Genomic DNA, 18,008 nt, shown 5'->3' on the forward strand with positions numbered 1-18,008 from the left:
GGGTCGTAATCAAAATTTTTGGACCTTTTTTGCGAGGGAGCGGAGCGACCGACCGGGGGAGGGTGGGGGAGGGGGGTGTCCCCCCTCCCACGGTAGGGAGTTTTTGAATTTTATATCTTAAAATGGGGCCATTTGGTGCATACAAAAGTTACTTTTTCGGCATGGCAGTGCGGCTTAGAAGTAAGGTATGGCATTGCCATTGAAATTAACTTACGAAATTTACGAGGTTTTTGACAATTTGCTGGAACACCACTTGGTCACTTGTTTTTTCTTGATTGTATATAGGGTAAAAAGCCCTCCAAAAATGTCTCTTACAAAAAGTGGACCTTTTGAAAATTTGGGGGGGTCGTACGACCCTCCCGACCCCCCCCCCCCTTGCATACACCCATGGGGGGCGCGTGCCTGGTGCCCCCCCCCCCCTCTGGATTCACCACTGTCTAAATATATTACGCTGTTCTTGAAAGAGCTAGGCTGCCCTGAATGAAATTCATCACCAAATTTACCTTGCATTGCAGTGGGTAATAGGGCCTACTTATTTCATTTCTTGGAATTTGATTCTGTCTCACAGAAACATGCGAGCAATTCATGATTCAACAACACAGCGACTTGTAAACTTCTTTGCCTCAGAATCATATTCAAGTGTTGAAGTATTTTTCAAAATTAAGAGCTTGCTTGAAAATGCCACAGGCCTAATTCAAACATTGGGAATTTGATGATTCTGGACATTAACTTGTTTTGTATTATGCAAAATAATGTAACATTATATTTCACTACTAAAGCGAGTGCCCACTGAGTTCCGATCAGGACTCCTTGATTTCAGCTCAAGACTCTTTGGCCAGAATTAACTGAGATTGTTTAAATCCAATCCATGGTTTAAATATGTATTCCATGGACAAAAACAAGTAAAAAACAGGTGTAACTTTCATTTACCTGTATCAGTTTACATACATTATGGGTTGCTTAAACGTCTACACATGCACGTTTACGCAAATGAAATTTCTTTTATCTATTGTAGTAGTACGGTACATTCTGAAATTGTTATGTACATGTCGTTTGTATCTTATCTCGTGTTTGAATTCTTTCATGTTATTGATGATCATGTGTGCGATATCATCTTTATATTTTTACATTTCTCATAATCGAAAAGATTCGGAAGAAGTAAATTTCAGGTTCAAGTACAAAGTAAAGGAATGTATTGCAATGTAAATAGCACAGTCTGCAAGAATCTTCAGCCTATTGAAGGAGGCAGACTTAATTAGAAGAAGAAGAAGAAGTAAAGAAATCATCACATAATAATGTACCCCGATGCAGGACACATGCGCGCGTGTGATTGCTCAAGGCAGATCACTGATCTGTCTTTTCTATACGTTTTACGGATACCTTACGTGATCATTCGGCTGTGACAATAGCAACAACGAAAACTATCCGTCGTCAAGCTGAGAGAAAAACGAGTGTAACAACATTTTCTTGGTTTTCCTTGAGTAGCAGTTCATCGTCCATTACGGTTGACATACAGGTAATATTTTTTAATGAAATTTCTGTTCACTTGCATGTTTTTGGACTTTTACGTGACATACCAGGGCCGAAAGTATGGCGTCTCTCTCAACGTTCTATGCCGTAGTTGTACATGTGCAGTCCCATACGCTCTATATCCTGCTGGTACAATAGTGCTGCCTTTTGGCTTTGCCTTGGCCTTTTTTGCCTCGCTCACCAATTTCATTATGCTGTTATGGAGGAGTATCAATCAATACCGGTCAATGGCTAATGCTACCCACAACATAGCAATAACTTCCTGAGCACTACTAATCCAGATTCCATTATCAAATTCCAATCGGGGTATAATGGCAATTGTAATTTTGTCCTGCCGGGCAAGTTTAATTCAAGTTAGAATCTAACTATACACAGCCCAGTCGCTGTACGTACATTGTAGGTTGTATTCGCACAGCGTACTTACAGCGTCTGGTTGGGCTAGTTAGAATCTAGACAGAAAGATCCGTCTGTCCGGAGGACTCTTTTATATTTAGCCATTAACGCTGTCCTCCGTAGACAGACGGAAGGTACCAGTAGTACCCATTGCTGTATGGATGTTCTTAACCACTGTCTCTATGGAAAATTGGGTGAGGTACCTCACCCTTCTCGATTGCGTCTAATTCACGACCCTAGGTCGGCAAATTTAAGCTTGTATAGTTACATCAACTATTCAAGAATAGACTACACTCACCAGATTAATGAATAATCCAACATTTCGGTAGGATTTTCAACGTAAAACACACATCAACCAGCCCGTCGCGTCGTCACGTTCAAACTGCAGAAACATACAGTATGAATCTATTAGCCAATCACATGCGAGGTAGTTTCTACATGTTTTTTTTTTACTAAAACACGTACCTCGCATGTGATTGGTTTACAGATTCAAAATGGCGACTTACGGCTAGCGAACGGCGATGTTGCGATATGGATAACATTTCTGCATTATAACCGAGTATCAGTTACTGTGAGTATTTCGATTGCACAATGTGAGAAATTAACCCGAAATATTGCTGCATAATGTGTCATGTCATGTCAAACTTGTTTGAATGTAAAAAAGCTGTCTGAAATTTGGTTTATCGTAACGTTTGATCTGTGCGCGCTGCTCCACACAGGAGCTGGGATCATTGACTTCGGTCTGTATACGGAGGGGATCCGTGAAGCCAGACGCAGTCTCCGCGGAACATTCCCCGACGAACAGATACAGACCGATCTTTCGGTCAAGTTAGAATCTTGCCTTCTTGGCAATCTCAATTTATTCTTATCCAATCCAACAACTTGTAGAGTCTAGGCACCTGTCCCAACGTCAACTTGTTAGATTTAAATTAATTCATGATTGATTAGACTCTGTCTCTAGACCCTGGCCTAGTTTAGATACTATATGGCAGCTAAATCAGCAGTGCCATTGGAATCAAATTTACTAATCACATTGTACCTTTTTACCTTCACACTTCAGTAGTTACAATTTCCACAAAGATCTCTGCCAGGCCAGGAAGAGTTACGTTACGTTTGTCCATACAGACGTTAGTTATATATCACGGGTAAACTCGGCCTACACATTAGTAATCTAATGGTAGTGCCTTAGCAGGTAAACTTGGGCACTTGCGATGTGCGGGCTGGGGGCCGAGTTTACCCATAACTACGTACTAATATTTGGGGGTTGAAGGATGAGAATTGGGGCATTAATCTCATTTATTTGAATTTACCTTTCACAAACTTTTGCACCTTTAAATTTGAATATAAGGCAAGCCGCCTATAAGCCGTCCAAAATTGAGTGCCTGCTACAGAAACCGGTATTTTTATTTTTATTTTATTTTTTTTGCACAGTTGAACCTTGTCCTTGGCATGGATGTCGAACTTTGGAGCAGGTGCCGATACTTCTAAGTTCTATTTCGAACTGGTAGAAGTTGAATTTTTTTTGTTTATATATTTAGTTTTATTTTGTTTTGTTAGATATTTTTTTGGATGTCCCAGTGGATGATTGCATCTTGGAATAAATAAGTTTGCCATTTTGGCTTGTAAACATGTTAGAGATTTAATTTGATATGACGTCATACTGTTAATTCTAGGAACGTCACTTTAGTTCTGATATAAATTAACTTATCATTAGCAGTGGCAGATCCAGAAGGGGGCACACAGGGCGCGCACCCCCCTTTGATTTTTCTTAAGACAAAAGAAATGGAAAGAAAATCAAAGGGGGCACTTTTGGCCCCCTTTGATTTTTTATTGTAGTGGCACCAGAAAACTGCGTTGAAGCCTTTTTATTTTGCATGCTTGTAAGCTGATGAAACCTGGAAGTGGCACGAGAAACGACAAGGGATCCTTTTTGTGTGTGTGTGTGTGTTGTTTGTTTTTGCTTGTCAGCTGATTAAACCCTGAAGTGGCACCTGAAATATTTTTTGCCCCCCCCCCCTCTTTACGAAATTCCTGGATCCGCCCCTGGTAAGGTACATGCAAGTGTAGAGTGGTATGGCAAAAGAAAATTCTCTGATAGATCAGATGGCATCTTGTCATACTCTTGAAACTTGGGTACTTGACATTTATGTTTCATATTTTTGCCGTAGCAAGAATTCTTCAACTCTTGCATGAGTTATTGAACAGATGATTTATTAGACAATTTGGAAAGTGACATACATGTACTGTGGGATCTGTACAATTGTAGAGTCTACAATGTACACTGTAGTTTGTAGTGTTCTATTTGTGTAATCGGGCCACATAAACACTGATGCTGTGTAAAATTTCTCACTTGATTCTCTGCTGGTTAATAATAAATGTAGACTACATCCGCAGCATCCACAGGAGTTAGCATGCTCATCTTTTAGAAAGGAAATATTTAGAATGACAATAGATTAGGCAAAATGTGACAAAGGACAGAAAATTATTGAAAAAGTCTTTCCCTTCTATTTTCAGCAGCTTGTTGCAATCAGAGCAGAGCAGACTGAGTGGCTTTGACCAGTGAGACACTGTCTACATCAATATCCACACTTCAGAGGATGTTGTACGTGGAATGCTGAACCATGTGACAAGACTGATGGTGGGACAATGGCCTTTTGGTGTAAAACTCTAATATCAGATGAGCATGGAATCATTGTAAGCTGAGTTGGGAGCTGACACCAAGGAGAGGTCAGAATGGATCGGGAGGAGGATGTGCCTCTCTCGGCTCGCTCAGTGTCATCCACTGAAGATGGCTCTGTGAGCTCTAGGTCCAGGAAATCCAAGACACTGGCACGCTTAAGGTTAGCATGCAACGTAGACAACATTGATCCTCATCTGTGTGGTCCAAGCTTAAAATTGTTATGTATACATGAGAAGACATCAATGCAAGATATGAGAATGGTTCATAAGTACAAAGAATGTGCAATAGATACTTAGCTTTAGGGGTAGAATTTTTATGTTTTGTTTACACAAACATACCTTTAAAGAGATGAGGAGATATAAAAAAAAATGTGAGTTCTATGGTGTTCTTTCATTAAGGTCATAATTGCTTGCCTTGGGACACTTTCTTTATTTAGTAAACACATGAGCAAAAAACATATCTGTCTATCTACCCTTTAATCTACTTAGTACTGATCTACAAATGCCCTTTGTGTGCAGTTCTTGAATTGTGTTAAAGCAGTCATATAATTTAGTGAACATTTCACATTTAATTTCTTCAGCCTTAACTGTGAACATATGGTTAATACGAAGATTCTTGTAATAATGAATAATTATAGATGACCGTCCACATGTTTATTCATCAAATCCCACAGAAATAAATATCATGTTTACACCTACACTGTATGTATGCAAGTGAATGCAAGTTGTATTGTTGTATAGCCAAACCATCCCATGCGTGACTATAAAAAGGAAATATCTTACCGGGGGTAATTATTTTTGCTGTAATAGCTGTATGACTTTGCTAATTCTTGCAAATTCTGTTTTCATTGTAAATGATCATCCAGAAAACTCAAGAAAACAGAAGGATCAGCACAGCCCAACAACTTGGCTGGACTCCACCCCCACCCGCCTGACTCTCAAAATGAGTTAGAACATAAAAACACAGATGGACACGTACCCTCTAATGGTCTGACTAATGGCTTCTCAGATGATTTGGGAAATCTAGACAAGGACATACCATCTAAGAATCATGTGGAACATTTGAATGTAGCTGCTGATGAGAGGCTAAGTGAGAGTGAGGGGCGTAAGCCCAGCAGCAACTCGCTGTCAACGTTAGGAAACTTGTCAGGACCGGTGGAACGGAAACCTTTAGGCAGCTCCTTGTTTGCTTCTCCCCTGGATCCAGCCAAACCAGCAAGGCGGGGCCTTGGTGGGTTGGAACCTCTCACCCCTCTTGCACCCCTCGAACCCATGGAGCCATTCAAGAAGGAGAAGCTGAAAAAGACAAGAAAGAAAGTGGAGAAAAATGTCCATAACTTTGAAAATGGAGAGAACGAAGGCAGTAGATTGGGACAGCTAGGAGATATTTCTGAGTTGAGTGAAGTTGGAAATGAATTCTCCGTGAACGAGGGCAGTATGAGGATATCAGGGGCTACAGTCACGGAATCAAGTGATACCAGGATTGTAGACCTACCTCAAGGAAGCATTGTAGAGGAGAAGCCAGATGTTAGTGACAGTAGAATTCAGGCCAGTACAGAAAGTGCAATTTTAAAACCTATCAAGACTGTGACTGAGGCCAAGGAAGGAATCTATTCAAATGATGGTAAACAACTCACCACTAATTTTGGTGACTCTGTAGACTTATTACCTGATAATAGTGGCAAAGACAGTATGAGGGATGAAATTAACTATGCTCTGTCATCTGCAGGCAAAGAGGAAAGGACATTTACAAACGATTTTCATGATGGCCTCAAAGATTCTTCATATACAACTCTTTCCCATTCAATGAATAAGGCTAATGTGGATGTTACAGATTCTGTAGTGTATCAGAATGATCATTCTTTCGTGGATTCAAAGCGTGAAAGTGAGATGAGTTTCAAGAAGCCAGAACATGAAACGCATGCAAGTGTGACAATCGTGGATGAAGACGATGATGAGAGCGATGATGATTTGATCATTGTCAGCCCACTACCAACTTCTCCTGGTGTCCAGGGTCATCAACCCAAGATTGCTATCCCAGAGACCAAGCTGCTTTCAGACGACTCTAGTTCTGTCGCCCACGGTCTGATGACCAACAACAGGTCAGGAGAAGGAACTGAGGGAGCCCTTTTAGAACATGCTGATTTGGGAATAGGGGATGAAATATCACATTCTGTTCATCGAAATAAAAGCCTGAGAAGCCTGGAGAAAGGCAGTGATGGTGATGACGATGACAATGATGATGATGAAGACAAGCGAAAGTTGACAGAATACTTGGCTCTAAAACAGAGGCAAATCGAGGAGGAGGGAGAAAACAATGATGCTATCAACTCCAGCTCTAGTAATTTGTCGAGAGGGGGACGTCTGTCACCAATAGCCTCCGCCAGCACCCTTCCACCGCTGGATAATAACTTCATGTCACCGGCTCTTCGGACTTCTTACAAGCGCGATGACCTGGATGACAGTGTAGTCAACTCAGAAGCGTCAGATGCCATGATGAGCAATGGGTCGCTTTCAGAGACTCACAGATCCTTTGCATCCACAGCCATGTTACTCACAACTCTCACCAACAAGGGAGCCAGGAAGAATAACAAGTGAGTTCATGTCATTTGTAATTTAGTGGAAATCAAGTTCAGTGGAATACCTCAATGTATCATAAATGCATCAGCAAAAAAAAAAGCAAGAACAAGAACAAAAACAAAAACAATGAAAACCAAAAACAAAAAGACTCAAAACACCCCCCCCCCATATACAAAATAAATGAAGAACCCAAAGAAAGAGAGTGTTCATTTATTGCTGAGTTTGTTCAATTAATACAGTCAATTTTTGTTTGAACTCTAAATTGTGGATTCAATATGCTTCATAGCATTTATTTGATCTTGGCTTTTATTTACCTCCCCCCCCCCCCCCCACAAAAAAAAAAAAATATTGTTCTGTTAGCTGAGAGGCTCAATGCTATGTTCTTTATTGCACCTATTTCACATTAACAGTTTCCTTTTTTTATTTGGAGGGATTGGGTGTAAATAACATTTTGGATCACCTGAAAGCCCTATTTTCATCAACCCTTGAAAACAACATCAACAACACACATTTTGAACTTGTTAAAGAGTTTGGTTTGAATGTACCCATGATTCATTGCAGGAGCTATTTGTCTGGAGGCGTGAGATCTTCAGGATCTTTGGTTGGTAAGGAGGAACTGGATAGTCACCTTCCTGACCGTAAGCTGAAAGTCTTTGTAGCAACGTGGAACATGCATGAAGACAAGGTATGAACACATACAAGTGATGCTTCGTTACAACCTATGTAAATCATGTCTTGAAGAATTACTGCCAAATCTGCTTGTTTTGAAGGCATTTATATGGTATCATAACAAGAATAGGCATTTCTTCTCTGAGTAGGCCTGCAGCCAAGCAACAATGAATTTTTTTCTTTGTCCAGGTTTAGTCTAAATACATAAAAAATATAGTTGTTTTCCTGTGCAGTAACATTTCCATTACTCTAATTGTTTTTCCTGAGCAATTGTTTTTGGTGGCTCAAAAATATTTCACTTTAAAGGACGTTGGAGCATTACAGTTTTGCATTGCTTGTTTTATTAAGGGTTTTTGTGGATGATCTATTGTGAGAATTCGATCTTCTGTTTAATGGGCATAGTCACAGTAAACTGTGTACTCACACAGTTATGAGATGTGAAGGAATAATCTGTTTAGTTCAATCCTGTTGATAATGCGATAAAGGATGACTTCAAAGGGCCTACGCTGATATCATTTGGCATGTTCACAGTATGCGTGGCAGGTTTTTAGTAGTACTGCACGTTGCTGTACATTTTCTTTTTTCTGACAAAGATTGTCGGGTGACATTCACTATAAGTAGTATAATCAATAGTCTGTCTCATACAAATTTATGTCAGTTCTAATGAAAACCTCTCATTGTCTCCCAGGAGCTGCCTGAAAACCTGGAGGAGCTGCTGCTACCAGATGACTGTGAATACATGCAGGACGTGTACGTCATTGGGACGCAGGAGTCTTGTCCAGATCTGTGAGTATTGTAGGTCACTGTCAGTCAAGTCGTTTGCTGTGCCCTGTCATTTGATGACCCTCTGTGACATCTAGGATGGTCTTATAGTGACTTTGAGAATAAGTCACATACAATGTATTACCGGATTTTCCAATCATTGATTTTCTCTTCTTTTTTTTTCGCTACCTAATTAATTATGTTCAGTGATGTCCATTTATACAGTAAGTGGGCATTTAAATATTTTTGTTGCGTGATGCTGAATCTGCATGAGGAATTTCATCCAGAAGTTGATTTCTAGCTATTTGCTGTCTATTTTGTTGACAGAGCGGAGTGGGAGATTCGACTGCAGGAGACCCTTGGACCAACTCACGTTCTGCTTCACTCAGCCACACACGGAGTGCTTCACTGTGCTGTCTTCATTCGCAGAGATCTCATCTGGTTTTGCTCTCGTGAGTAACAGGATTCTCGTAAAACAGCTGAAAGTCCTTTGTCATCACTGCCATCATCACTACACCTTCATCATCATCATCATCATCATTATTATCATTGTCATCATCCTTATCATTATCATCATCATTGCCATTGTGATCCTCATCATTTTATCATCATCATCATCATCATCATCATCATCATCATCATCATCATCATCATCATCATCATCATCATCATCCTCATCATTTCATCATCATCATCATCAATGAAATCATTATGACCTACATATTGATAACCTTTGTAACACACACCACAAAAATATCATCATCATCATTATTATGTGAAGGGAGAACTTACTACTGAGAATCCCTTGTTTTTGATATCTATAACAAATCACATCTTCACTGTGAATTCTTGAAATGACAGAAGGTGTGGATTGTTTAAAAGGCAGCATATTGTGTACTGTAATGTCTATGTGTTTCCTTTTTAGACTATTTAGCTTCCTGTAGGTAGTCATCTCGAATGATACAAGGAATCATTGCTTTGCTGCTTTTTTTTTATTTCTTAGTGTAACTTTTAGGTATAGCTTTTATTTGATGACTAAAGCAAGTGATTTCAAATGATATATTGGAAATTTTGTAATATTTCCTTCAACATCCATTCTTTATTTGTGATACTTATCCTACTGTTTTAACCCAGATGATCTTTACTCCTTGATCCATTGATAGTGCGTGGGATTTTTTTATGTAAAGAATCAGCAATGAAGGCATCTGTACAGACAACCTCAAGTACATTAGTTGTGCAATTAGAGGCTTTTATTTCTCATAAAACAGCATATTTATGAAATTTCTTCTAACTTTTGATTCCTTCACAGCTGTTGAAGAGTCCAGAGTATCTACAAGACCTGGTTCCATGATTAAAACCAAGGTGAGTTTAGAGTATGGAATCAGAGGGAAAATGCTAGATTTAGAATCAAGGTTATTTGTTGAAATTCAATTACTTTCCGCCAAAATTGCCAATTTTAAACAATAACAAGAGTGTAGCATTACTTGTGATATGCACAAGTTTCACAGTGAGTTGTGCTGTGGATGGGCACTGCACATTCTTTGTGCCTGCAGTGACATCACAAACTGGTCTGTTTTGTCAAACAAAAACAAAAAATTAAAAAGAAGAAGAGATCCTCAATACCAGGTTGGACCCAAAAGAATTTTGTGAACATCTTTCCCCCCCCCTTTTTTTCCTTTTTTTTTTTTTGAGGGGGGGGGGGGGGGGGGGGGATGGCAAATTTTTCGACGTGATGTACTAGGACCAAGGCCGATTAGTACAGTGACATGACGTTTGCTCATGCGACAACTGCTCCAGTCTTATTTGCTCCAAGGACTCACAGTTAGGGTTATTTTTGTGGATAGAATTTATGTATAGCCTAAGCTACTGAACAAAGCTACTAAACTAAGCTACTGAAATCCTCGCAACTGATTGGCTGACAGCAAATTTGTCAGAAAAGAATATCTGACAAAACACTTCATGAAATCCCCCCCCCCCCCAAACAGTGATACCAGTATGGACTTTTTTTTCCATTCTGCGTAGGGTGCTGTGGCTGTCAGTTTCAACTTCTTTGGGACATCTCTCATCTTCATTGTTTCACATTTTACCTGTGAGTATTGGGTGCTTCCATTTTCACCTTGATGTTATTGTTACCATGCATTGACTGTTTTTCATTTGATGTGTATCTCATCCAGAGTGGCACAGTCTGATTTGTGACTGAAACATACATTTGTTGACACTCTTTGTGTGTGTCATTGTCCCGGCATTTTTACATTGCAAGTATCTTACAAATTATTTTCCCGTGTCATACATTTTGTCCTGTTTGTCTTTCTTTATCTTATCTGTTGTACCTCTGCCTGGGAGGCTGCTGGAGGTATTAGTCAGTCCAGCCTTCCGTTCTTTAGGTTTTATATACATACTGGTACATGCCTGTATCTATCTACTGGTAGTATGTTTTTGTTTGTTTTGTTTTTTTAGGATATATCCGTTTGCATCACTTGAAAGAAATGCAGTAAATTATTTTTGCTAGTATCATTGACTGAAATCTAATATAATTTAAGAGTGTTTCAAGGAATCTGTTATTTTTTTTGTATGTGATTCATGAATGGATTTTTTTTTTTTGTCTTCAAACTAAAGTCTCATACACATTATCTCGATGCAACATTATATCGTGAAAATCAAACTGTGTTATCATTTATTAATCTGATATACTCTTTCTTTTCCTTCATCTAGCTGGGGATGAAAATCTAAAAGACCGACTCCTGGACTACGAGAAGATACTGAAAGGAATAAGTCTGCCAGAGAAAGTTCCCCCAACAAGGAAGTTCAACATTCTCACGAGTAAGCTGAATCAAATCTTAAGACTTGCTTAATAAAGGCACTCCCTAGATTGGCATAGAAAAGATGCATCTCTTCTACTGCTAAAATCTTCTTATGTATGTGCTAGCAGATTAGTGGATTGTAAAGTGTCATAGATTGCTGTGATCTCAAACTGCAATGTCTTTTACTGTTTCAGGTGTGTTGTCCTTTCTATTTAGTATTTTCAATATTCATAAACATTTTTATACTTCTGGAAGCTCTTTCTTCTTTTCTAACACTATACCTTCTGGATTCAAGCCTGAGATTTCACTGCCTTCTGTACGAGTTGTAAGAGAGCAGGATATCAGGAATTACAAAAGTAAAATTTACATTACCTATATATCACCAAATTTGAGATTTAACATAAAAAAAAGGATAGATTATCATGATTAGTTAAAAGAATGCATGCATAAATTCATTCAATCATTCTTGTTTTATCCTTTCCATCCTAAGTAGATATATCCATATCATTGTTTATTTCAACACATTGCTGTTTCTAGTATCCCTCTACTTTAAATACTACATGTTTTAAGCCCACGCTTTTACATTTGCATTAAAAACTAAATGTATTTCTATACTCCATTGTCTAGGCGATGTGACAACACGGTTTGACTGTGTTTTCTGGTGTGGAGACTTCAACTTCCGGTTGGTGGAGAACAAACCAAGGGTGGAGGGCTGGATTGAGCAGCTACGCACTGGTTATAGGACGGACTATGATGTCCTGCTGCAGTATGACCAACTCATCAAAGCCATGAGGAAAAGTGAGAAACTTGTCATCTTTTATGTCAAGTGCTTGATTGTCATAGCACTAGGATAATAACAATCTTACTGTGTGCATTGCACAAGTGCATATCATTATTTCCTTCTTGAGTGAATATCTTTTACTGCTTTCATGTGCATACACACTTGAAACATGTAAATGTGGACTTCTGAGCAGTTGGTGTTATGAGGTTGATTGCATTTAGCTTGCAAAATCTACTTGTTACATCCTGTCATTTGTGAAAAAGTAAGTTGTTCACATCCCAATGGCCTTGCTAAGCAATCAGAGCTATGTATTCCCTTAATATGTTTAACATCACTATTTAAATTATCATCCCCTTCAGAAATTTAGCATACTTGTCGGTGGTGCATAAGATCTGTTTAAAGTTGGGTACCGGTATTTATATCTTGTGCTATATCAGTCACTTGTATTTTTAGCTCACCTGAGCCAAAGGCTCAAGTGAGCTATTGCGATCGCCCTTCGTCCGGCATCCGTCGTCCGTCGTCCGTCGTGCATCGTCCATCGTGCATCGTCCGTCGTGCGTAAACTTTTTACATTTTCATCCTCTTCTTGAGAACCCCATGACCGATTTTCACCAAACTTGGCAGGTAGCATCCCTAGGGGGTTAGAAACTCAGTTTGTTAAAATGGGCACCATGCCCCACCCAGGGGGCCCCCAGGGGGGCCCAAACTCCCAAAAATTAAGGAATCTGTAAAAATCTTCTTCTCTAGAACCAGAAGTGGTAGAGCTAAGTTAATACTATGAGTTAGTACATTAATGACTGTAGTTTCAAGTTTGTTCATGGCAGAATCAGGGGTGCCCCCCTTGGGACCCAGGGGAGGGGGGTGGGGCGGGGTCCTAACGGGGCCTAAATTGTAAATTTTCATCTTCTTCTTGAGAACCCCATGACTCATTTTCACCAAACTTGGCAGGTAGCATCCCTAGGGGGTTAGGAACTCAGTTTGTTAAAATGGGCACCATGCCCCACCCAGGGGCCCCCAGGGGGGCCTCAACTTAAAATGAAAGAATCTGTAAAAATTTTCTTCTCTAGAACCAGAAGTGATAGAGTTAAGTTAATACTATGAGTTAGTACATTGATGACTGTAGTTTCAAGTTTGTTCTTGGCAGAATCAGGTGTGCCCCCCCCCCCCCCCCCTTGGGACCCAGGGGAGGGGGTGGGGATCTAATGGGGCCTAAATTACACGTTTTCATCTTCTTCTTCAGAACCCCAAGACCCATTTTACCAAACCTGGCAGGTAGCATCCCTAGGGGGTTAGGATCTCAATTTGTGAAAATGGGCACCATGCCCCACCCAGGGGGCCCCCAGGGGGCCTAAACCCCCCAAAATGAAGGAATCTTAACCAGAAGTGACAGGGCTTAGATAATACTATCCTTCAAATGGGCACCATGTCCCTGTTGTAGTGCCCCCCCCCCACATTAAGGAATATTTAAAATCTTCTACTCTAGAACCAGAAATGATAGAGCAAAGTTGTTACCATGAATTTGTACATTGATGACTTCAGTTCCAAGTTTGTTCATTGCAGATCCAGGGCTGCCTCCCCCCCCCCCCCCCCTCCACCTGGAGTTAAGGGAGGGGGGGGGGGGATCCATATATGCAGACCTTAGTTTCCAATGTTCTCAGGTAAGAGTGTGCAAGAATGCATGGAAGGTGAAATTGCGATACTCAGGTGAGCGCGTGACCCCCGGGTCTCTTGTCTCTGTTATTGTATCAACTTACATTTTCTTGTACCCAATTTCTCTAAAGTTTAGCCTGTCATTTTATGTCATTTCTTGTAGATGAAATATTCAAGGGCTTCCGGGAAGGAATCATCAAGTTTCTTCCGTCCTACAAGTTTGATGTTGGAGAAGACGTCTACGACACTTCTTCCAAGGCCAGAGTGCCATCATACACAGTGAGTTTGGAAGGCTTCAAGCAGAAATAGTGCACTGAATGGTGTTGGAAACAAAAGTTAATATTCATGTGTCCAACTTGTGATTGAAATTATATGTAATTGAAAGTTGAGTGGAAATGAAGTAAGAGAGGCTCACATTTTTGCAGTACAAACTTCAAGAAAGTTTTAGCTTTTCTATTACTCTTGACTGAGAGTGGAGCGTTTTAAAGATGAGATGAGCATTAGCATCAGCAAAGCCATGAAAAAGTAAATTTCTCAATCATATAAATATAGTATGATTATGTTTATTTTTTCCTCCTGCTTTTGATTCCCTTTGCTAAAAGCAATGAGGTTCTAGTATTAAGCTCAAACACAGAATTTACTAGGTTTATGCTTTTGTTTACTAAGCTGTGATGTAAAATCTATCAGCATTCTCAGAGTATTTTCAGACCTCCCAACTATTCTGAATTTGGAGGAAAGAATCTCAATTCTGACCATTCCCAGCTCTTGTTTCAGTAGGAGGTTCCTATTATCCTTGAAAATTTTCTACACACTCCTATATAGGAACTGCTATGTCTTTCGTACTTTTGAGTCAAATCATCCCTATTTATCAGTCAGAAAGGTTGGGACATCTGCATACTACATCAGATGGTCTGGGAAAGAGAGATTTTCTGTAATCCCTCCTAATTCTGGGTTTGTCTTTCAGGACCGTGTGTTGTTTAAGAGCAGGAAAGCATCAGACATCTCACTCGTCCACTACAACAGCTGTGAGCAGATCAAGACCTCTGACCACCGTCCAGTCTATGCACTCTTTGAGGTGGACATCAGGCCTGGAAGGGATGAGTGAGTTGCCATAACAGTATTTAATTTAATGATAGTGCTGGCAAGAAAGTGGGATGATTCATTTTAGGAGAGTGAAGGTGACCGTACTTCGTAGGAATATAAGAATAACGAAATACAATGAGGAGGAAATTCAGCTCATGTGAGGTTTTCTCATAGTGACATTAGGACACTAAAATTCGAGATAATGATAATTAATCTTTGCCTTAAGATGATGGCATCATGCAGATGAAATTCAAGATGGTGATGATGAATAATTTTGGTAATAGTAATAAATGCAGGCGATTATGATTCTGAATGAGATATCTGTATTAACTATGAGATGATGTGATGGAAGTAAAATTGGGATTGGAGGTTGATGGTGGTGATGATAGTAGTGATGATGATTGTGATGATGATGAGGATAATGGTGCTGGTGACTTCCAGGATAATGAAATAATGTTATGGATGATAAGAGGAATGTAATAGTGATGATGCTAATGATTTGAAAATTCCTGTAGATGATGATAAAGAGGCAGAGGTGTTTGGTTTGTTCAGATGTAGACATAAAGTCATAGCAAACATTAACTTTGGGATGATGATGATGATGAGGAGGAGGAGGAGGTGGTGGAGGAATGAGAATGAGAAGAAGTAGTTGATGGTGAATGTAGGAGTGTTGCTGGTGTTGATCGATCTCACTATAAACAAAAATGATTGTCACAACTGACATTAGGATTACATTTTGTTTTGTCCCCAACCAGATAGGTGTATTTTGTTTCCTGTTGACTCAAGATCTAAATATTTAAACAAGAATGAAAAAAAATGACAGATGTCATTCTTATTGCAATTCACATTGAAATGTTTTGTCTGCTCTTGATCTGTGTGATTCTCATCTGTGGAAGATGGCAATACTAATGGCAGCTAAGCTGATCATGATAAAACTAATTAGTTTGACACAATTTATCTCTCTTTCCATTTCAGCTCACTTACAGGTGGTGGAATGTTTTCTCGTCCGGTTTACGTTGAAGGTAAAAGCAATATATTCATTTGACCTCTCATTACAGGTTATTATGCATCCACATACACCATTCATATCATAACATAAATTTAGTTTTTTGAAAAATTACTTAGGAGCATGCTGACAGAGTTTAATGAACAGTTTGTGGAGGGTGCTTTAGAAAAAAAGAAATACAGTACTCTCCGCGTAATCGAGTATCGCTTAAACAGGTATTCCGTTTAATTGGGTAGTAATGTCAAAATCAGTTCCAATGCACATTAAAATTACCTGATAATCGGGTTGCCTCTCCGCATAAATGGGTAAATAATTTCCTCTTATCTAATTTCTACCCACATTTTATCACAGATATAACACTTTAAGAAATCATGAATGTCAAATTTTCCACGGCTTATCACATTTTCTGCTTAATTTGCAAAGAAGACCCATCATTAGGGGAGTGATTAAACATGAAACACATGTACCAGTACCGACTTGCCACACGTAAACGAACATTACACATGTAGCTGGCACTCACAACTGCATAGACAGACAGGAGTTGAACACGCTTGCGCTCCTCCCTTGCTCCGCAACCACATTCACAATACGAGAAGTTTGCAATGAAAATCAGGCCATGCACCAGCTCCATTAGCCATCATTTGCTTTTCCCCAGTCAACTTCTCGAAAAGTAACCCGACGTTGTATGTGACTAGTGCACGCAAACAGACGTGTTCATTTCGGAAAACGCCTGCGAGTCTATAGTCAAAAGACAAAGTCTTCTGAAGACATGTATATTTGTCCATAAAAAGAGTGTAAATTATTGCTCGTGACTGAGCAAGTGTAAGGTATAATGTGTGTCAATTGTGAATGAGACGTGTTCATCTGTTAATCGGGTACTCCGCTTAATTGGGTAAGAAACCCTCTGCCGGAGCCTACCCGATTATGCGGAGAGTACTGTACATGTATATATATATATATATATATATATATATATATATATATATATATATATATATATATATACTAACTGCTATGATATTTGGCTTAGTTTTTCATGCTGTCACAATTAGTTTTTAGTTCGTTCCTGCATGTTTATGCTCCATAGTAAGGAAAGCCATTTGAGAAATTGGACAGTAACACTCAAGTCAGGAGCACAAACCCGGGGGGTGTTTCATAAAGCTGTTCGTAAAGTTACGAATGACTTACGAGCGACTGGTGATCAGTTCTTGTGCTGAATTATGGAAATTCTGATAAGTATAGCACATCAGATCTGATAACCAGTCGCTCATAAGTTGTTCGTAACTTTACGAACAGCTTTATGAAACAGGGCCCTGGTTCCTTGGTGAAAGTCAAGTCTTTTTTTTTTAGATCTTCTAAATTTTCAGCTTCTGTACATACCAGAGTTTCAATAATAGAGTAATTTTTATAATGCAGCCAAGTGAATGGTGTCTTCCAGATTATGTACTTGAGGAATATGTCAACAGGGCTGCCAACTCTCACACATTGAGCGTGAGACTCACTCATTTTGGTCCTTTCTCACTCTAAAACTTTATTTCATTTGCATGCATTTCTATTGATCTCACTCACTTTGACTCCTAAATTATAGTATTGGCCTATGAGAGTCTCACTCTCAACTAGTTTCCAGTGTTAGCAGCCCTGTGTCAAGAAAATTATAAATCCTATTGAAGACTTTGTTCATTAAAGCTAGTAAAATAAATCCACTTTTAAGTGTTATTGTAATTATTTTTCTTTCTCTCAAAAGCAATCAAGAGGAGAGCTGCCAAGGCGGGAATGACAAAGAGAACTCAGGCTTCCAGTGCTGTCTGCTCTGTCATGTGATGTCCAACTCACCAGCATGTGATCAGCATGTGATCATCATGTGATCATCATGCGATCATCATGTGATCATCATGCGATTACAGTATGATGGCTTAGATTGCATCATGTGACTATCACATGATCTGACTGCAGTCTTCACGTGATCATCAAATGTGTGGGACACCATAGATCTGTTGGGATCACCACCTGCGTACTTCAAATTGGAGTGATTTATTAAACTTGTTATATTCAATCAGGTAATCACATTCATTTC

At 39.4% G+C, this 18,008-nt stretch overlaps 1 protein-coding gene across 1 annotated transcript; it reads left to right on the top strand.

Moving 5' to 3' along the window:
• Positions 1 to 4,656: 4,656 nt before the first annotated feature.
• On the top strand, positions 4,657 to 17,755 carry LOC139728881 (uncharacterized). Its single transcript, XM_071639816.1, has 13 exons — positions 4,657 to 4,763; positions 5,469 to 7,196; positions 7,744 to 7,867; positions 8,540 to 8,637; positions 8,941 to 9,065; positions 9,923 to 9,975; positions 10,636 to 10,702; positions 11,326 to 11,433; positions 12,042 to 12,212; positions 14,009 to 14,124; positions 14,810 to 14,946; positions 15,904 to 15,950; positions 17,679 to 17,755. The coding sequence occupies exons 1-13, from the start codon at positions 4,657 to 4,659 to the stop codon at positions 17,753 to 17,755; spliced, it is 2,958 nt and encodes a 985-aa protein (XP_071495917.1).
• The last annotated feature ends 253 nt before the right edge of the window (positions 17,756 to 18,008 follow it).

This window comes from Diadema antillarum, unplaced genomic scaffold (assembly GCF_040938485.1).
Source record: "Diadema antillarum isolate AM-2024a unplaced genomic scaffold, OU_Dant_1.0 seq00000204_RagTag, whole genome shotgun sequence".
Taxonomy (NCBI): domain Eukaryota; kingdom Metazoa; phylum Echinodermata; class Echinoidea; order Diadematoida; family Diadematidae; genus Diadema; species Diadema antillarum.